This window comes from Rattus norvegicus, chromosome 4 (genome assembly GCF_021556685.1).
Source record: "Rattus norvegicus strain SHRSP/BbbUtx chromosome 4, alternate assembly SHRSP_T2T, whole genome shotgun sequence".
NCBI classification, from domain to species: Eukaryota; Metazoa; Chordata; class Mammalia; order Rodentia; family Muridae; genus Rattus; species Rattus norvegicus.
The window spans coordinates 96,189,760-96,212,035 of NC_141537.1; the positions used below are offsets into that span (position 1 = coordinate 96,189,760).

At 40.5% G+C, this 22,276-nt stretch overlaps 1 protein-coding gene across 2 annotated transcripts in view; it reads left to right on the forward strand.

The window, feature by feature from the left end:
- The window catches only part of Prdm5 (PR/SET domain 5), a 162,160-nt gene that overhangs the window by 87,928 nt on the left and 51,956 nt on the right, over nt 1–22,276 (forward strand). For both annotated transcript variants that reach the window (NM_001427515.1, XM_087659356.1), the window contains 3 exon segments: nt 16,966–17,059; nt 18,928–19,088; nt 21,518–21,611. In NM_001427515.1, the coding sequence (NP_001414444.1) occupies nt 16,966–17,059; nt 18,928–19,088; nt 21,518–21,611 (349 nt within the window).

Consider the following 22,276-nt stretch of genomic DNA (forward strand, 5'->3'; position numbering starts at 1 on the left):
GGAGCGATCTACATCCGGCTCCTGTCGGTCTGCAATTCTTTGCTTCATCCATCTTGTCTAATTGGGTGGCTGTATATGTATGGGTCACATGTGGGGCAGGATCTGAATGGGTGTTCCTTCAGTCTCTGTTTTAATCTTTGCCTCTCTATTCCCTGCCAAGGGTATTCTTGTTCCCCTTTTAAAGAAGGAGTGAAGCATTCACATTTTGATCATCCGTCTTGAGTTTCATTTGTTCTAGGCATCTAGGGTAATTCAAGCATTTGGGTTAATAGCCACTTATCAATGAGTGCATACCATGTATGTCTTTCTGTGATTGGGTTAGCTCACTCAGGATGATGTTTTCCAGTTCCAATCATTTGCCTACGAATTTCATAAAGTCGTTGTTTTTGATAGCTGAGTAATATTCCATTGTATAGATGTACCACATTTTCTGTATCCATTCCTCTGTTGAAGGGCATCTGGGTTCTTTCCAGCTTCTGGCTATTATAAATAAGGCTGCAATGAACATAGGGGAGCACGTGTCTTTTTTATATGTTGGGTCATCTTTTGGGTATATGCCCAAGAGAGGTATAGCTGGATCCTCAGGCAGTTCAATGTCCAATTTTCTGAGGATCCTCCAGACTGATTTCCAGAATGGTTGTACCAGTCTGCAATCCCACCAACAACGGAGGAGTGTTCCTCTTTCTCCACATCCTCGCCAGCATCTGTTGTCCCCTGAGTTTTTGATCATAGCCATTCTCAATGGTGTGAGGTGAAATCTCAGGGTTGTTTTGATTTGCATTTCCTTTATGACTAAAGATGTTGAACATTTCTTTAGGTGTTTCTCAGCCATTTGGCATTGCTCAGCAGTGAATTCTTTGTTTAGCTCTGAACCCCATTTTTAATAGGGTTATTTGTTTCCCTGCGGTCTAACTTCTTGAGTTCTTTGTATATTTTGGATATAAGGTCTCTATCTGTTGTAGGATTGGTAAAGATCTTTTCCCAATCTGTTGGTTGCCGTTTTGTCCTAACCACACTGTCCTTTGCCTTACAGAAGCTTTGCAGTTTTATGAGATCCCATTTGTCAATTCTTGATCTTAGAGCGTAAGCCATTGGTGTTTTGTTTAGGAAATTTTTTCCAGTGCCCATGTGTTCCAGATGCTTCTCTAGTTTATCTTCTATTAGTTTGAGTGTGTCTGGTTTGATGTGGAGGTCCTTGATCCACTTGGACTTAAGCTTTGTACAGGGTGATAAGCATGGATCGATCTGCATTCTTCTACATGTTGCCCTCCTGTTGAACCAGCACCATTTGCTGAAAATGCTATCTTTTTTCCATTGGATGGTTTTGGCTCCTTTGTCAAAAATCAAGTGACCATAGGTGTGTGGGTTCATTTCTGGGTCTTCAATTCTATTCCATTGGTCTATCTGTCTGTCTCTGTACCAATACCATGCAGTTTTTATCACTATTGCTCTGTAATACTGCTTGAGTTCAGGGATAGTGATTCCCCCTGAAGTCCTTTTATTGTTGAGGATAGCTTTAGCTATCCTGGGTTTTTTGTTATTCCAGATGAATTTGCAAATTGTTCTGTCTAACTCTTTGAAGAATTGGATTGGTATTTTGATGGGGATTGCATTGAATCTGTAGATTGCTTTTGGTAAAATGGCCATTTTTACTATATTAATCCTGCCAATCCATGAGCATGGGAGATCTTTCCATCTTCTGAGGTCTTCTTCAATTTCCTTCTTCAGTGTCTTGAAGTTCTTATTGTACAGATCTTTTACTTGCTTTGTTAAAGTCACACCGAGGTACTTTATATTATTTGGGTCCATTATGAAGGGTGTCGTTTCCCTAATTTCTTTCTCGGCTTGTTTCTCTTTTGTATAGAGGAAGGCAACTTATTTATTTGAGTTAATTTTATACCCAGCCACTTTGCTGAAGTTGTCTATCAGCTTTAGTAGTTCTCTGGTGGAACTTTTGGGATCACTTAAATATACTATCATATCATCTGCAAATAGTGATATTTTGACTTCTTCTTTTCCGATCTGTATCCCCTTGACATCCTTTTGTTGTCTGATTGCTCTGGCTAGAACTTCAAGAACTATATTGAATAAGTATGGAGAGAGTGGGCAGCCTTGTCTAGTCCCTGATTTTAGTGGGATTGCTTCAAGTTTCTCTCCATTTAGTTTAATGTTAGCAACTGGTTTGCTGTATATGGCTTTTACTATGTTCAGGTATGGGCCTTGAATTCCTATTCTTTCCAGGACTTTTATCATGAAGGGGTGTTGAATTTTGTCAAATGCTTTCTCAGCGTCTAATGAAATGATCATGTGGTTTTGTTCTTTCAGTTTGTTTATATAATGGAACACGTTGATGGTTTTCCGTATATTAAACCATCCCTGCATGCCTGGGATGAAGCCTACTTGGTCATGGTGGATGATTGTTTTGATGTGCTCTTGGATTCGGTTTGCCAGAATTTTATTGAGTATTTTTGCGTCTTTATTCATAAGGAAAATTGGTCTGAAGTTCTCTTTCTTTGTTGTGTCTTTGTGTGGTTTAGGTATAAGAGTAATTTTGGCTTCGTAGAAGGTATTCGGTAGTGATCCATCTGTTTCAATTTTGTGGAATAGTTTGGATAATATTGGTATGAGGTCTTCTATGAAGGTTTGATAGAATTCTGCACTAAACCCTTCTGGACCTGGGCTCTTTTTGGTTGGGAGACCTTTAATGACTGCTTCTATTTCCTTAGGAGTTATGGGGTTGTTTAACTGGTTTATCTGTTCCTGATTTAACTTCGGTACCTGGTATCTGTCTAGGAAATTGTCCATTTCCTGAAGATTTTCAAGTTTTGTTGAATATAGGTTTTTGTAGTAAGATCTGATGATTTTTTGAATTTCCTCTGAATCTGTTGTTATGTCTCCCTTTTCATTTCTGATTTTGTTAATTTGGACTCACTCTCTGTGTCCTCTCGTTAGTCTGGCTAAGGGTTTATCTATCTTGTTGATTTTCTCAAAGAACCAACTTTTGGTTCTGTTGATTCTTTCTATGGTCCTTTTTGTTTCTACTTGGTTGATTTCAGCTCTGTGTTTGATTATTTCCTGCCTTCTACTCCTCCTGGGTGTATTTGCTTCTTTTTGTTCTAGATCTTTTAGGTGTGCTGTCAAGCTGCTGACATATGCTCTTTCCTGTTTCTTTCTGCAGGCACTCAGCGCTATGTGTTTTCTTCTTAGCACAGCTTTCATTGTGTCCCATAAGTTTGGGTATGTTGTACCTTCATTTTCATTAAATTCTAAAAAGTTTTTAATTTCTTTCTTTATTTCTTCCTTGACCAGGTTATCATTGAGTAGAGCATTGTTCAATTTCCAAGTATATGTGGGCATTCTTCCTTGATTGTTATTGAAGACCAGTTTTAGGCCGTGGTGGTCCGATAGCACGCATGGGATTATTTCTATCTTTCTGTACCTGTTGAGGCCCGTTTTTTGACCAATTATATGGTCAATTTTGGAGAAAGTACCATGAGGAGCTGAGAAGAAGGTCTATCCTTTTGCTTTAGGATAGAATGTTCTATAAATATCCGTTAAGTCCATTTGGCTCATGACTTCTCTTAGTGTGTCTACATCTCTGTTTAATTTCTGTTTCCATGATCTGTCCATTGATGAGAGTGGGGTGTTGAAATCTCCCACTATTATTGTGTGAGGTGCAATGTGTGTTTTGAGCTTTAGTAAGCTTTCTTTTACGTATGTAGGTGCCCTTGTATTTGGGGCATAGATATTTTGGATTGAGAGTTCATCTTGAAGGATTTTTCCTTTGATGAATATGAAGTGTCCTTCCTTATCTTTTTTGATGACTTTTAGTTGAAAATTGATTTTATTTGATATTAGAATGGCTACTCCAGCTTGCTTCTTCTGACCATTTGCTTGGAAAATTGTCTTCCAGCCTTTCACTCTGAGGTAATGTCTGTCTTTGTCTCTGAGGTGTGTTTCCTGTAGGCAGCAGAATGCAGGGTCCTCGTTGCGTATCCAGTTTGTTAATCTATGTCTTTTTATTGGGGAGTTGAGGCCATTGATGTTGAGAGATATTAAGGAATAGTGATTATTGCTTCCCGTTATATTCATATTTGGATGTGAGGTTATGTTTGTGTGCTTTCATTCTCTTTGTTTTGTTGCCAAGACCATTAGTTTCTTGCTTCTTCTAGGGTATAGCTTGCCTCCTTATGTTGGGCTTTACCATTTATTATCCTTTGTAGTGCTGGATTTGTAGAAAGATATTGTGTAAATTTGGTTTTGTCATGGAATATCTTGGTTTCTCCATCTATGTTAACTGAGAGTTTTGCAGGATACAGTAACCTGGGCTGGCATTTGTGTTCTCTTAGGGTCTGTATGACATCAGTCCAGGATCTTCTGGCCTTCATAGTTTCTGGCGAGAAATCTGGTGTGATTCTGATAGGTCTGCCTTTATATGTTACTTGACCTTTTTCCCTTACTGCTTTTAATATTCTTTCTTTATTTTGTGCGTTTGGTGTTTTGACTATTATGTGACGGGATGTGTTTCTTTTCTGGTCCAATCTATTTGGAGTTCTGTAGGCTTCTTGTATGCCTATGGGTATCTCTTTTTTTCGGTTAGGGAAGTTTTCTTCTATGATTTTGTTGAAGATATTTACTGGTCCTTTGAGCTGGGAGTCTTCACTCTCTTCTATACCTATTATCCTTAGGTTTGATCTTCTCATTGAGTCCTGGATTTCCTGTATGTTTTGGACCAGTAGCTTTTTCTGCTTTACATTATCTTTGACAGTTGAGTCAATGATTTCTATGGAATCTTCTGCTCCTGAGATTCTCTCTTCCATCTCTTGTATTCTGTTGGTGAAGCTTGTATCTACAGCTCCTTGTCTCTTCTTTTGGTTTTCTATATCCAGGGTTGTTTCCATGTGTTCTTTCTTGATTGCTTTTATTTCCATTTTTAATTCCTTCAACTGTTTGATTGTGTTTTCCTGGAATTCTTTCAGGGATTTTTACGATTCCTTTCTGTAGGCTTCTACTTGTTCTCTAAGGGAGTTCTTCACGTCTTTCTTGAAATCCTCCAGCATCATGATCAAATATGATTTTGAAACTAGATCTTGCTTTTCTGGTGTGTTTGGATATTCCATGTTTGTTTTGGTGGGAGAATTGGGCTCCGATGATGCCATGTAGTCTAGGTTTCTGTTGCTTGGGTTCCTGCGCTTGCCTCTCGCCATCAGCTTATCTCTAGTGTTACTTTCTTCTGCCATTTCTGACAGTGGCTAGACTGTCCTATAAGCCTGTGTGTCAGGAGTGCTGTAGACCTGTTTTCCTCTCTTTCAGTCAGTTATGGGGACAGAGTGTTCTGCTTTCCGGCGTGTAGGTTTTCCTCTCTACACGTCTTCAGCTGTTCCTGTGGGCCTGTGTCTTGAATTCACCAGGCAGCTTTCTTGCAGCAGACAAGTTGGTCTTACCTGTGGTCCCGAGGCTCACGTTTGCTCGCGGGGTGCTGCCCATGGGCTCTCTGCAGCGGCAGCAACCAGGAAGACCTGTGCCGCCCCTTCCGGGAGCTTCAGTGCACCAGGGTTCAAGATGGCCTTTGGTGTTTTCCTCTGGCGTCCGAGATGTATGTACAGAGAGCAGTCTCTTCTGGTTTCCCAGGCTTGTCTGCCTCTCTGAAGGTTCAGCTCACCCTCCCACGGGATTTGGGTGCAGAGAACTGTTTATCCGGTCTGTTTCCCTCAGGTTCCGGCGGTGTCTCAGGCAGGGGTCCTGCCGCTCCTGGGCCCTCCCCCACGGGAGCCCAGAGGCCTTATACATTTTCCTCTTGGGCCAGGGATGTGGGCAGGGGTGAGCAGTGTTGGTGGTCTCTTCCGCTCTGCAGCCTCAGGAGTGCCCACCTGACCAGGCGGTGAGGCCTCTTTCCCAAGGGGTCTGGGAACAGAGAGCTGCTGCGGGCCGGGATCCGCGGGCGTGGGACCTCTGGCAAACACAGGACGTGCCAGGTCCTAGATGAACTCTGCCTCTGTGTGTCCCGATCTCACCAGGCAGCTCTCTTGTAGCAGACAAGTTGGTCTTACCTGTGGTCCCGAGGCCCAAGTTTGCTCGCGGGGTGCTGCCCATGGTCTCTCTGCTGCGGCAGCAACCAGGAAGACCTGTGCTGCCTTGCCTGTTTTGATGAATACTCTCCCACTGAGCTGTATGCCCCTTACCTTCCTGCCTTCTTTGTTTCAGTGTCCTGATAGTTCTCTTCCCTCTAGATCCCTTTACAACTCACCTAACAAGGCTTATGATACTTAGGACATCTTACTACATACACACTGTCCTACCAGGTCCACCTCTATAAGTTTAACTGTCATATCATTCTTGTACTCTACTGTGATGTGGATTTTAAGTGCTATGCACATTGTAGTGCTTCTATGTCTTCTGTTTTCTGGACCATCACCCCAAGCTACTTGTCCAGCTAATCTTCAGTGCTTTGCATTACCCGCACCCAAAACAACTTGAGACTTGTTTTCTCCTGCTACTGTTAAACTGCCTTTAGCAGGCCTGGAATGGTGGTTCAGCAGCTAAGAGTACTGCTCTTCCAAGGGCTTGAGTTCAGTTGCCAGACATGGCAGTTCAAGACAAGCTTTATCTTTAGTTCCAGGGTATGAATGCCCTCCTCTGTCCTCTTCAGCACCAGGCACACATGTGATGCATAGACATGTATGCAGGCAAGCTACTCTTTTAAAGTCTATGAGAGAGAAAGAGAAACAGAGACATACAGAGACAGAGAGAGAGAGAGAGAGAGAGACAGAGACAGAGACAGAGAGACAGAGAGAGGGAGGGAAAGAGGGAAAGAGAGGGAGAGTGTGTGGTGGTGGTGAGGGTGTGGATAGGATGGGTACAGCTTAAAGGATAAGTTGAAGAAGCAGGTTCTCTCCTTCTCCCATGTAGGTCCAGGGATGGAACTCAGATAGTTAGACTTGAGGGTGTGCTGTCACAGTGCATATGTTGAGGTCAGAGGGACTTGGTTCTCTCCTCCCATCGTAGGTTCCTGGGTTTCAGCCCAGGCTGTCAGGCTTGGGTAACAAAGGTTTCCCCTTGCATAGCTGCTGTGACAGGACCGGCCTACTTTTGTTTAGATGCTCTGTAGATGCTCCTGGCTCCTCAGGTTATATCGTCTTACTTCTTTGGATTTTGCTTATGTTTTTTCACACTGTGTCTTTGCTTCAATTCTTCTTTTATAGATCATGTTAGCTTTAATCTTTTTTATTTTGAAAATAATTCATGTTCAAAGTCAGGAAATTTGTCCTGAACATTCAACATCATAGAAATTTATGTGAAAACACACATGATGCCAGAAATGATTGTTTATTGATTTTAGGGGGAATATTTTACTATTTTGCAAGGGAATTGTTTATTTATCCTATAATATTTAGTAAGTGTTATAGCGACCTCATTATTAATGGGGGCTTTCAAAAAGCAGCTGTCTTGTGAAAACATTAAAAATGAGATCAATTTTAGGTTTTGTCCAAGAAGAAAGAGTAATGACAAATACATTAAAAAGTCACCATGACTGCTGATGACACCTCATATGCCTCTACCTGATTTCTTGCTTCCTCCCCTCACTTTTAACTTGAGGACTGCATCAGAGCAGGCTGTAGTCATTGTTGTTCCTTTAGAATTACATGACTGTAAAACATATCTGGCAAGTTTCCTGTTCAGTCCCTGGAACCCTCTTAATCCCTTCTTTGATGAACGGATCTGCCCATACTTAGGAGTGTCTCACAGTTTGGCTTGTGTTATACTCCATATGGGAGTTGGCAGAGGATCTTCGCATTCTCCTTCGTCCTTTCCTGCCATAGATCATGTAAAAGCATCAATGATGTCTTAAGGAGAACAGAAGCGGTGGGTGATGGCTGTGATTCCCACCATAGATAGCATGATCAATCCTTCTGCCCCGACACACCGGTTTCTGGGTTGTGACCCTAGAGTGTATTAGTGTGGTTATGTGAAAATGCCTAAAATACTCAACAATCATATGAAAAACTGAGTCAACCTCTTGGTCCATAATTGCTTATTAATGGTCAGGTAGGAAACTACAAAACAATGGCATGCCAGGAAAATGAGAAAATCATCAAGGTCAGTCTGATCTCCATTGTAGCAAATCCAAGTGCTCTTTTAAAGAAATACAGTATTCCTTTGTCTCTTTGCGTTTGTTCATTTATCCACTTACCTCATTTCAGATGGACTGTGGTGTCGGAAGATCACATTGTTAAGAGGTTCATCGTCAGTTCTGTCGGTTCGGTCACTATTAGGGTTTTCATTTCCTCCTCCTCTCTGTACTCCCTTTATCTGATTCAGACTTGTATTATAAGGTCAGGCTAAATTAAGAGTCATCTCTCTGGATTAGATTTGGGTTATTTGAATCATAATTGGCCAGGCATACAGGAGATAGGAACTGTGAATTAATCATCTTTCTCCTTTTGTTTCCGGTCATACTTACTGCAGCGCACAACTTTGGTGAAAGTATATGGTGATGCCCTCCTCCTTGGTGAAAGGGATATATATGTCTGTCTGCTTGATGATAGATGTGAGTCTACAGTGGCTGTTAAAGCGCCAAGGAAGTCACTGAGAGCTTCTTCATGTCAAATATGCGCCTGCTCATTAAAAGTCTTTATTGTAATTTTCCAGGGATGGAATTGTAGAATGTAGTGAGAATTTAGCCACAACTTCTGGAACAATTCTGTTGCACTCTTCCAGCCAGGTTTTATTCATTTGTAGTCAAATTCTGAGCAATGTGCAGTTTCTTAGCTTTTAATCCTATTTACAGGGACATGAATAGAAGTAGAACTCAAAGCTTAAGTTTAAGAGAGATTTCACGAAATGTAGACTTGTGCATGTAATCTGTTCATTTTATCTTACTGTTCATTACATGTATTTATTTACGTACCTGCATTGGACTGTGCATTCCATGACATGCATTTAGAGGTCAGGGGACAGCTTGTTGTGCTTGGTCTTTCCTTTCTATCAAGTGGGTTCCAGAGATCTAGGCTGTCAGGCTTGGTAGCATCTGCCTTTATCTGCTGAGCCTTCCTGATGGTTTCTAATTGGTTTTGACATCAGATATATGTCTTGTGCCATGGTCCAACCATTTGAAAGACACTGCAGTTCAAACGTTGTTATGTTAAACATTATTTTAGACATCAAATGAAAGTATACCGCTAAAAGATCATAAATTCATTCATAAAAACAGGGTAAAAGGAGTTAATTTAACATGAGCAGCAAAAGTCTTAAAACGGTGGTAGGAAGGAACTGAAAGACAGCCACTCAGGAAATACAGCACAGCTGCCCGTCTTGTCTTTTGATCCAGGTAGCTTTTCTTCAGGCCTGCCCAGGATAGTCATGTGCCTTCATTGATACGAAACCATCTCTAGATCCTAGGGTGGTAGTGACTGCAGTCTGGCGCTCACAGTTAGGAGTGCCAGGTAGAATCATAAACAACAGTGTGCAGCACGTGCTGATCATCACCGCGACTCACTCTTCCTCAGTGAACTATTTTCATGATGGCAGCACATTTGCCAGTGTGTGCATGTTAACAATGTACATTGTGATCTTTTAATTCCGCAAACATGGATACGATTACCATAGTCGAGCTAATCACCATGTCTATCACCTGGCATAGCATATGTATGACCTAACATGCTTTTCTGTTTCTATTTCATACAGTAAGAACATGTAAGATCTGTTTTTATGATTTTATGTATTCTCTCAGTGTGTTAATAAGCCACCCTATTCATATGTCAAAATGTCATGTCATACACACATAAGTAATTTTTATGAAAGAAAATGAAAAGTAAAACATACTTTGAGCAGTTACAAGTATATACAGTCCGGTATTACAGGCAGCTTACTATTTCCAGGATGTACTCATTGTTATTAGAACTCTATCTTTTTATCAGCATCAGCCCATTTTCCTTCCTCTGTTGCCTTTGCTTCCAGCGACGCTCCTGTCAACCCCATGTCCGCTCCCCTTTATGAGTTTGACAGTTTTATATTCTCCTTTTCTGCAGCTTCCTAATTTAGCATAATGTCCTAATCTTTCTGGACCTTTCCTTACTCTGATGAATATTTGGATCACAGCACATTGGGAAGTCAGTGATGTCCTTTTATTCTTGGACCTTAATTGAGAAACTCTTTCTCATCTTTTCTCATTCCTGTGACTAAATGTGTGACTTAACCTTTCCACAACCACAAGAGAGAAATACTGGAAAAAAAGAGAAGGACATGGTTTCTTTTTGTAGTAAAATTTTAAACTTTTCTTGTCACTTTTTCTTCTTTAGTAGACACCTCATGAGAATACATCCTGAAATTGTTCCTGAATGTTTGGTCATGAGTTATACAGCATGGGTTGTATTTACCCTCATCCCTCACCCAGAACAAACTAAAACACACACACACACACACACACACACGGAGAGAGAGAGAGAGAGAGAGAGAGAGAGAGAGAGAGAGAGAGAGAGAGAGAGAGATTAACTTCTACAAGTTATTTTCCTTCTGGATTCTTGCCAAGTAATTATTATACATAGTATATTTTTCTCTAAACAATAGATAATTACTATAAATGAAGTCATGCAATCCTAATAACCCAAATAGATTTTGTTGACAGAGTTAAAAACAATCTCATTCTTTACATAAAATCTTTGACACACCCTTGGCTCCAGTTTGTAAAGTGTTTGCATGTAGAAAACTAAAGATGAGAAGGTGAGTGCCTCAGCCTGGCTGTTCAATGCGATGACATTCTGGAAGTACGTCTCCCATATTGCCCTCTCTTTTCTGAGTGTAGTGAGTGTGAACTTGTGGGCATAGCTCTAGTTTCAGTGTATTTCCTAAGAAGGAGGAGGGGGAAGAAGAAGAGGAAGAGGAGGATAAGGAGGAGGAAGACAAGGAGTAGGAGGAAGGCTTTTAAAGAAGCCGGTTGTAGGCGTGGCTGTTCAAATTTAGTCCACAGACCTTGTACACATCTATGCAAAACATCTTGCTACAGTTTCCAGTTTATCACTTAGCTCACAAGGTTAGCATGACTTTATGAGAGGCTTGGGTATGTGTAACAGACTTTGTCTTTTCCTCTTTTTGCTATTTCTCTACACTCATTTTATCTTTAATTGGTTTTAGTATTTTTCTTATTTTTGTTTGTTCTTTGAGAATTTCCTATAATGTAGTTTTATCATATTTTTCCTCTTACCCAGATCCTCCTAAATCCACTCTCACTCTTCCCTACACTCAAATTTGTGTCCTTCATTTTCCCTAAACCATCAAGTATGATTTTTACTACCCATATGTTCTTGGATGTGTGGCCTTCCACTGGAGTGCAGGTGACTTACCAGGGGTCACACACTCTGGACCTGCTGTCAACTGCCAGTAACACCTGAGCTACCTGAGACTTCATGGTTACCTCCTCTCTCTGTGCTGTGATTCTCTTGACCTTGAACTTGTGCAGATCTTGTACAAACTGTCATAATTGTGATTTCATATGTGCAGTTGCCCTGCTGTGTCTGGAAAACAATTTTCTTGTCAGCCTTGTCATCTACTACCTCTGGCTCTTATAGTCTTTTCATTGCTTCTGCAGTGGTCCCTGAGCTTTGGAAGGAAAGAGTATGAGATAGATTTAATTAATATTCTTGAATGGTATATATCCCAAAGGTAAAATACCATCAGCGGTAAGTACTATTATTAAGAGACAATATAGACTATTGAAAGTCAAAGTTATAAATTTTAGCTGTAATGACCTTGATGAAAATTTTATTGTTACAGTTAAATTAATATTTGATATATGCGGCTAGAATTATACAAGTTTGGTATTTTACTGGATATTATCCTACCCTCCTGAGGAATTTTTGAGAATTTTAATGGACACTCTAGATAGTACAGTACATGTCTTATGTTTTTTCTACATCTGTAACAAAATTTGGACTTGGTCCATAAAAGTACATGTGTCTAAAAGTATAATACAAGTTATTTATTCAGAGAGACTTCATCTATTACATTAGCAGATGTTGATGACATCAGTGCCTTGGCAACTGGATAAAGACTATTATGTAGCTCAAGGAACAATTATTAAATCAGTGAGATTTTAATGATAGAATAGCTTTGTAGAAGCTTACTTCCACCTGAAAAATGCAAAAGATATCATGACCACAAACTTTCTATCTACAGGATGTGAAGACTGCACACTCATTTCTTACATACTTAGTGTCTTGCTATCAAGTAAACACATGGATTCACTGCTGGTATTTATAATCACAACAGCACAGATGGCATGTTAGTATCTTATTTGGTAAAGGTATTTACCTGCCTGGTTATGTCCTACTACTACAAGCCAGTCTGTGATTATTTTTGTCCGATATACTGAATAAAAATTGTTGATGGTTGAATGTAGTCTTTTTGGAAGGCTAAAGAAATTATCTGGTCAAATTTGAAAGCTCTTAAACAAAGTAGTTCCTGTAGTAAAAGCAGTGTCTATTCCCTGTGTAAAGTTCAAATAGCAAAAAGCCAAGAAAGCCAGTGTGCTGTCAAATTCTTCCACTTTCCATGGAAACTGTCCTCAGCAGATCATTTTTAGACCAACTTACCAGACTCCGTTGCGTGTGAGTAAATGTATATGGCAAAATGGTAGTCTCTACCTAGCGGCTCTCTCTAAAAATTAGAGATGATTTTCCTTCTTAAAGTAAACAAATAAATATAAATGCAATTATAATCACTAGTATGCTTTAATAACCCATTTTCTATCTTTTTTTATAATTATTCAAGAGTTTTCTTTTGTTTTCGTTTTGTTCCTAAACCTTTCAAATGTATCTTGTCAAGCCAGAGGTGTGCACATTTGCAGTCTCAGGACAGCGCTGCAAAATACCACCCAAAAAGCTCATTTTCCTGGACACAGTATGTTATCTTGTCTTCCTCTTCCTCCTCTGGCAAACAGTGAATAATATACATTTTCTTCATGTGCAAAAGTCTCATGGATACTAGGTTAAAGACAAATTCTTTGAATTTGTCATTAGCTAGATATTAATGCCATATGTAGCCCTGATAACTTGTAATATTCATTCTACATACTGTAATTCAGTTTTGAATTATTTTATTCCCTAGTGATGTCTTTAAAAGTGACTTGAACCCCATGCATTACACCCAAACTTGTTCTTCCTTGACCTGCCATGTTTCTGGTCTGCAAGCCATGCTTGCTTTTTTCCTAGCTCATGCTTCATGTGCAAGTCGATGCATAAGACCTATTTTGTCTCCTATACAACACCAGTTGTCCTAGTACTTCTTCTCTTCATCAAGGAAACGTCTGAACAATTTAACCTCTTGCCTGGTTTATTTCTGCAGCTTTGCAAATCAACACAGTCTTAGACACTTGCCAAGAACCACACCTCAAAATAATTGGCAGCACTTTAGGCCATCCTGAACTTCATTAGGTGCTATTGTTGCCAACTCGAAGCAGAGAGCTGTGCACACCCATACGTGACCCTGATGAGACTCATCTGTCTATTCACATTCTCTTAGGGTGGCCTTCAGTGGGTCTGTGACTGTGCCCTGAAATATAGTCACTGCTAAGTAAGAGACAAGCAGCTTCCTTGGTAGGCCCTATAATTGGTGTAACCTCCCCAAGTTGTCCAGAGGACTCTGGGAGGTGTACACCTGAGGTGCCTGTGCCTCTGCAACAACTGCAGTAATCTCACTGAGTCACCAGTCAGCACTCGGATCAAAACTTCTCTGTGTTCTGTTATTACCCTCTGTCTGAGGGGCATAGATATTTCTATATGGCTTTAGGAAAAGTAAAACAATCTGGCCTTTTCTCCTGATCTCTGTATTTGTCACCCTGGTTTCTGACCATTGTTCCCTCAAAGCAGCAGGCTTCTCTCAGATGTCACCTCAGCTAGAATTCTTTTGACCCCATACTGAAATCTATTCTTTGGAGCACTCTGCTCCTTTTCCTCCACAACTCATGTCATTCCCCAATGTAGTGTGTATGTTTATCAGGATAAAATCCCCGTGATACAGCAACCTTTGTGCGTTTCCCCCCCCTTGTCCTTACAATCTGAAATAGGATTGACCCATAAAAGCAAAGTATGTACTTTAGACCTGACACAAAACATCTGTCAACTGAAATCAACAGAGGTATCTTCTATCAATTTTCTTTTGGAGTTTTCCTCTTTTTTAAATTAACCTTTATTAGCTATATTCAACTGTAATCTGATCTCATAATTATTTTCTTTGGTGATTAGAAAACATTTTGTTTTTATAGTTGTCTCAGTTAGGGTTTCCATTGTCTATGAAGAGACACCATGACCAAGGCAACTCTTATAAGGACAACATTTAATTGGGGCTGGCTTATACTTTCAGAGGTTCAGCCCATTTTCATCATGGCAGGAAATATGGCAGCATGCAGGCAGACACAGTGCTGGAGAAGGAGCTGAGAGTTCTACATCTTCATCTAAAGGCAGGCAGAAGAGGACTGTTTTCCATAGGAGGAGGTTCTCTGCAGCCCTGGGCAGAGCTAGAGCACTAGGAGACCTCAAAGCCCAGCTACACAGTGACACTTCCTCCAACAAGGCCATAGCTATTCCAACAAAACCTCACCTAACAGTGAAACTTCCCATAGTCAAACCACCACATCAATTTAATTTTTTTTAAAAAGACCTGAATATCTAGTCTTTCATCATTCCTTGAAAACTCTTTCCACTCAAAATTATTTAAAAATTACTCGGATTTTCTTCTAAGACATTTAGTGTTTTATTTTTCACCTTAAAAATTAGCTGAAGCTAGATGTGATGGTGTGTATCTACAGACTGAGCATGTGTGAGGCTTGTTTACAAAGGCTTGATACAAGCACAAGGCCAAGCTGATCTGCATAGCATGACTGTCTCAGAATAGCAAGTAATGGATAAATAAACACTAAATCCATATAGCTTCTCTCCTACTGTAGTAGGTGATGTGCCCAACAGTGGTTGCATCAGAACCTTTAGTAAATACTACATGCTTATGTCAGTCAGTTTGAAATGCCATTTTCATAATGTTATTTGATGTTACATAATGGAAGAAATGTTCTTCTTATCTGTTTTTATTCACCTAGAATGTCTGTGTCCAGATAACATATTTGAATGTGTTAAATTCACCCCGACTTTTAATATTTTCTTCCATCCTTCATGTTTGACAATGGAACAGTCTTGATAATGTTCACGTCGTAGCACAGTTCTCCAGGAAGCTCCTTGCTCTTGAATATTGAAAAGTTCATCATATTGTGAAATCCAATTCAATATGATGTGAGTAAGGTGATGTCCTTCAGTTACCCCTGCCATAAAAATCCATCAGATACATAGCTTATTTTCTTGTAATGAAAGAATACTGTTCAAATTCTGAGGGTTTTAAAAATGTATTTTTGACCCTCATTAAATTTTGCTATCTGGGGCTAGAGAGATGGCTCAGCAGTTCAGAGAACTTTCTGTTCCTGCAGGGAAGACCTGGGTTCATTTCGCAGAACCCATGTGGAAATTCAAACCCATTTATAACTCCAGTTGCAAGAGATTTGATACTTTATTCTGGGCTCTGCAAGCATCAGGGAGCTCAGGCAGTACACATTCATGCAGAACACAACATTTGATCTGAACCGTGTTGGACATACTGACCCGCTGGCTGCTCCAAGTCACCATGGACCCTGAAGGCCTGCAGTCCCTGTTGCCCCCCCTACAAGTCTGGCAGCTCTGGCGAATGGCTGGTTGCAAAAGGACTGCCCAGGTCTCAATTTTGCGTCCTTGGTTACCGGGTGGCCCCTGTGCCGCCTGCCCTGTGGGCCAAATCCCCCGGGGTTCTAGCAGGGCGACCTTTCTTGGATGCCATCTTCACTCAACTCAACTGCCAAGTGTCCTGGTTCCTTCTGGAGGGATCGAAGCTGGTACCTGTGTTCAAGGTGGCAGAAGTCAGGGGACCTGTCCACCACTTGTTGCTGGGGGAACGAGTGGCCCTTAACGCCCTGGCCCGCTGCAGTGGGATTGCCAGTGAAACAGCTGTGGAGGTGGCCACAAGCACTGAAGCTGAAGAAGATGCCACAGAATGGATTACTGCAGCTTGTTGGGCCCCTTGAGTCACACATCTTTAGTTCAGCGGCCAACAGGATGTACCTAGTATTTACCTAGGCTCCTCACTAGCTCTGCCATCTCCAGCCTGTGTGACTTGCCAGGGCTGACTTTGGTTTTGCTTGCCTTGGTTTTCTCATCTGTGAAATAGGTCTAATAAATGTTCGGCCTTACTGGGCTGTTGATGACAACTACATATATTTTGTGTGTGTGTGTGTGTGTGTAAATCTAAAAAAAATATGATCAAGTCTTGCCATACACGGTATAGATTAAGAGATTAAGAGTTCATTCACAAGTTTTGTCCAAAGTGGCTTCAATTTCTGTGTGATCATTTCAGTGCATGCCTGTTTGTTGCATACCATTCACCACGTCTTTGGCAAATCTTGATTTTTTTCATCTTAAACTGGTGACAGTAATAGCAGTTTAGCCAGGAGCTTGGCTCTTGGAATTCATCAGTTGCTGTATGGAGCATGACACTTGATCAAGTGTTCAGCAAATGTTTCTCAGGTTAACCATGTGAATCTATGCTCTGTCATAGCTTAAATTCAAAGCAGCCCTGAAGAGTCAGATCACTTTCAGTGCCTCAGTGAAGCTTTAGGGTAAAGACAGAGAACATTCTTCTTTGAACTGGTCCCCTTGCCTGAATGGGAAATGACCAAGCCTGGCAAGGGGGAGGTAGGGTCAAGTCTTAGAAAAGCTCTACGTATTTCCTTTGTGATTTATCAAATGTCTGATGAATTCAGTGCTTTGACAGAACAAGTGTTTTTCCTGTGAATGCATGTAGTTACACTCCTTCTCCCTATGAGAAGAAACAGTGTGCCCTCTTTCTGCAGTGCTGAGCTCATTCTCCTCTTTCTCACTCAGTATCTTTCCTCTGCAGACTCACTCGGAGGAGAGGCCCTTCCAGTGTGACGAATGTAAAGCCTTGTTCCGCACCCCCTTTTCTCTGCAAAGACACCTGTTAATCCACAACAGTAAGTCACTGTCCAGGCGGCTGAGGACACAGTTAGCTCCAGTGTATTCTCAGATGCTTTAATAGATACCTCAGAAGAGCATGAGGAATTGTTAGATAATCTGTTTAAAACAGGAAGAAGATAGATTGCCTTGCTTTCCTACAGTATCGTTAATCATTTTATGAGATATGAGATATTTTATGTCTTATCTTCTTGGGATTTATAATTTGTATATAGAAAGATACCCTACATTCAGTATTCTCTGAACATTGTTTTGAAACATAGCCTTCCATTCATTTTTTTCTTTTTTTTCGGATCTGGGGACCGAACCCAGGACCTTGGGCTTGCTAGGCAAGTGTTCTACCACTGAGCTAAATCCCCAACCCTTCTTCCATTCATTTTTAACTATGATGACTGAGGGAATATGTCTACCTCTGTAAAACATGGAGCCATCTCACAGGTCAAGGTTTTATTAGCTCAAAGGCTTAACAGTTGCAGTGGGTCAGAGTGAACATCTAGTTCAACATCTCTTTAAAGAGAAATTGAAAATATTGAATCTGACAGGAGAATAACTATTAAAACAGTAGATCCCATGTTGCTCCAGGTGTCGATAGGCAGTCCACCTTTCCTATTTCATGTAAAATTTCTGATTCTCTGCTTATTTGGGGAGGTAAATTTTTTATTATGTTATAAACAGACACCTATCTTTTAAGAAATTGTACACGTAAAGCTCCTACTGCTGTTTGAGTTAGGCACTGTGACAGCTGGTTGTACATGGTGGTGACTTAGAAGAGAGTTTCTCTGCTCAAGCTAAATTTCTAATATGAAATCTTAATGTTTATATATGATGGTCGTGATCATGAGAAAGGAAGCTGCTCCTGTAAGAAAAAACGGGGCTGTGTTCCTAGTCTAGTTTGTCACTGCAGCTCTTAAAAGTGGTCAGCCTAACTTCCAGTTTCCTCATAAAGAACAACTTTATGATTAAAGAGTGAAATTTGTTGTACCACAGAGGAACTTATTACATTAGATACCTTAAGACATGGATGAATTTTAGAATAGATTATACAAGTGATATTCATCTATCCCATAAAATTTATGTGGCTTCTTTTGGCAAGCTCAGGAATTTTTTCTTGGGAAAAATAAAATTTTATTCCATATAACAGCAAGGAATTTGTAACATCAGTGACCCGATACTTTCAATGCACCTTCTTGATTCTCAGTAGCTGTAGAGAAAGGACCGAAGGGACCAAAATGGCTTGCGAGGCTATGCTGTGTGCTCTGTAGCTAAAATGATGAAGAGCAACCCTAGAAGAAGCTTTCTGAAGCTACGCTATGGCATCTGGCCAGAAAAGTCCACCTCCAAGATTTAAGGGCTAAGTAAGCAACACAAGGTGCAGACAGGCATGAGTGAAGAGTGGTGGGTGAGGACAGCAGGGAAGTCAGATTGGCTAAACACAGAGAGCAGAGTGCTAGGCATTGTTTCACACAGTGTTAACATTAGAGCTGGTTTAACTTCAAGACATGAAAGCTATTGTTTTAAACACACATCTTTTCCATGGACTGAAATGTCAGCAATTTGTCTGCTTCTTTCCTTATACACTTGTACAAAGGCAGGTCTTTGGCTAGCTTCTAGGTGTTAAGGTCGAAAGTTCTGATAAAATTAAGGCAGAGAATGTGATAGAAGAAACACATCAGGGGTTGGGGATTTAGCTCAGTGGTAGAGCGCTTACCTAGGAAGTGCAAGGCCCTGGGTTCGGTCCCCAGCTCCGAAAAAAAAAAAAAAAAAAAAAAAAAAGAAGAAACACATCAGAATTAGGAAATTCTGATCTTTTAGAACAATGAAATGTGAAATCCAGTGGTGCGTCTTGACTGTTGACTTGTATTCTAAGGTGAGAGGACTTTCAAGTGTCATCACTGCGACGCCACGTTTAAGAGGAAAGACACGTTAAATGTGCATGTCCAAGTGGTCCATGAAAGACACAAGAAGTACCGATGTGAGCTGTGCAGTAAGGCCTTTGTTACACCCTCAGTGCTTAGGAGTCACAAGAAGGTAAGGGGGGACTTTGGCAAGACAGACTGCATTGTAAGGGCTAACTATCATGTGACAGGTTATATTAATTTATGATATGCTTACTGACAATGACAAATGTATGATTATACTATCCAAGAAATTCCTGTTTTCTCGGTTTTTCAGAATTGACATTTTCCCCATGAAATGACATGTCAACATTACATGTATATTGTGTGTAACCCTTAGATTTACTGATATGTAGCCTTGGGAAATAGTAAGACTGTCGACTTTCAAATTTTTTTACTTAGGAGGATGGTTTTGTGTAGATATGTGACTAGCACCTCAGGTAGGCTGTTTTTATAGAACTAATTCAAGCGTTTGCAGAAAGTCCAGAGCACAGGATTCCTTACTATAGAAGTAGGGTTTGACAGAAAAAAGATTCCGTTCACGTGGGACAGTTTCTTTCGTGATTTTGAGATTATCTTTTTGTATTGTGCTTTTTATATCGATATGTCAAGCAAATTGAGTTTACTTTTGTATTTCATAAATAAATTCACAGCATTGTAATGAATGCATTTTAAATTTCTTTAAAATTGCAAAGCTATTTTATGATAGACAGTTAAAGATTCCAAAATGGTGAAAGCAAGGGGAGCCTAAAACCTGTTCACCTCCATGTGGACAGGAAGGAGGAAAGAAAATTACAGGAAGAGTCTGGGCAAAATATATTCCTAAGTACAACCCCATAGTGACACTCTTGAGCAAGGCCCTACGTCCTACCTTTCCTCACAAAAAGGGCCATCAGATTTGAATCCATCACTGGATTGTATCAAAGGATTCATATTTTGACAATCTGGAAAAGCCATTACACACATTCATTGAGGTCTTTATCACTAGTTCCCTAGGCAACTCTTTCCCCAAAGTAGTTTTCCCTCCCTCTCCTCCCAGTCCCTCCCAGCCACCTCTCCTCTCCCCACCCATTCCTCTGTTTCACTTCAGAAAAAGGTAGGCCTCTCAGGAACTTCAAAGATGGCATATCAAGTTACAGTAAGACAGGCACATTCCCTCATATTAAGACTGGATGAGGCAGTCCAGCAAGGGTCCCCAAGACAGGCACATCAGAAGCAGCCCCACTTCCTCTGTTAGGAGTCCCTCAAGACGCCAAGCTACACAACTGTAGCATTTATGCAGAAGACCTAGATCTGAGCTAGGCAGGCTCCCCAGTTGTTGGATCAGTTTTTGTGAGCCCCTGTGTGTTGAAGTTTATTGATTCTGTGTGTTTTCTTGTGGTTTCCTTGACTTTTCTCACTCTTACAGTCCTTCCTCTGCTTTCTCCAGATTCACTGAGCCCTCAAGAAACTCTTAAACAAATAATTGGTGCTTTTAATCAGCTAGTATCAGACAGCCCCCCCTTTTTCTAATACCGGGGCTACTGTTGGAAAATATTCTCAAAGCAACATTATAAAGAACATGCAGAAACTGAAGAAACTGCTTCTTGCTGGTCCCTGCAGCACTGCTCAGTTCCCAACTTTTCTTTGTTCTAAGTTTCAAAATCCATGCTACTTCACAGATTGCTCTGACTCCTCGGTCTCTGGAATGATGGGTTTTGTTTTGTTTTTCGTTTTTTTTTCAATTTTGTTTATGTTGGTGGAAAATTAGTCTCCTGTTGGTTCTCTGAGGCCTTAACATACTCTGTCTACCCCACTTCCTAGAGCCGTCAACAGTTTTGTTTTGCAATCTCATTAGTTAGTTTGTTTATGTGGTGGTGATAGAACCCAGAGCCTCCTGCATGGTAGGCGACCGACCATAGTTGTACTGGGTTGTATTCCCAGCCCTAGCCACTGATTTCATTAAAGTATGCTTTACTGGTGTTCTTTCTCTGTTTCTGGTATAATTATTTTATGCCTGCAAAATAAACATGTGGAGGGCAGAAATTCTCTAGCCAATCGAATGCTCAATTAACACCTGCTGGAGTCCAAAGTCAAACTAGATATGTATGCTTTCTATGTGTAGTAAAATCTATCCTGACAAGCATAGCATAGGTAACAGATGACTTTCCTGAGATTAATTCTGCCCTTTAGATTGAACTAGGCACAAAGAATTTGGAAAACGATTCAAAGAAAATGTCTCTTGGCAACAGTCAAGGGCGGCTCTGGCCCCATTCTGATTATGTGGTTTTGCTCCATGCACTGGTTTTATATAACTTAATCATGTTTAGTTAGACAAGGACTACATAAAGGCTTAAGCAGTAAACTGCAGAATTATTTTCAAATTAACACTAATGCATGCTTCTAAGCGGTCTTTGAACCCAAGGGATTATCTATGATAAATAGTTTAAAGTCGCATTGTGACATTAAATCATTTTAATGAAACATAATCCTGGAAAATACAGATTTACTATTGTCAGAGGTACTAAATCATCTTTACCAAAGCCTTTGTATTTATCAGGAACCATTTTTATTCCTGTTTAGACACACACAGGAGAAAAGGAGAAAGTCTGCCCATATTGTGGCCAGAAATTCGCCAGCAGTGGGACCCTGAGAGTTCACATCCGGAGCCACACAGGTATGAAGAATGGCCTGGGATGAAAGACTGGAAGTCAGTATTAGGACAGAGAGCGCTGATGTCCGAAGAGTTCCTAAACCAGTTAGCTTTTTTTAGGGGGATTGTCAAAACGGTTCTTTACGTGAGAAGAATTTCAGTTGTACAATTTTCTCCAAAGTTGAATAAAATACTCAGGAGTAAAGGCTTTACTTTGCAGTTGAAGTATAAGTGATACACAGGATTTTGTTGGACAGAGAAGGTGCTAACAGCCTCACTTTTTATGGAGACAGAAAGTCTCTTCATCCACCTGTAACTTATACCAAATGTTGTCTTTCTTAACTTCAAAAGTCTCTGCCTTCCTCATCAAATTCTGGCAAGTTTTTCTTCGCCTGCTATGAGGAGACTGTGATAGCTACTGATTCAAAAGGGGCCCAGAGGCCCACAGTCTTCACTCTTACTTTTCCTCTGCAATGGCTCCAGTGAAAGAGAATGTGACCACTGGGCCATGGTGAATAGCTAAATATTCTTGAAAGAAACTTGACTGCACTTTCTCTATTGGGTAAACAAAATCATTTTTATACTCTATCTGCTTTCTAAATAATCTTACCCTTGTGTGAATTATCTTCCCATTAAGCAAAATACATTTCACTGAATTATGTAGCTGAAGCTTTCTGCTCAGAGGCCAT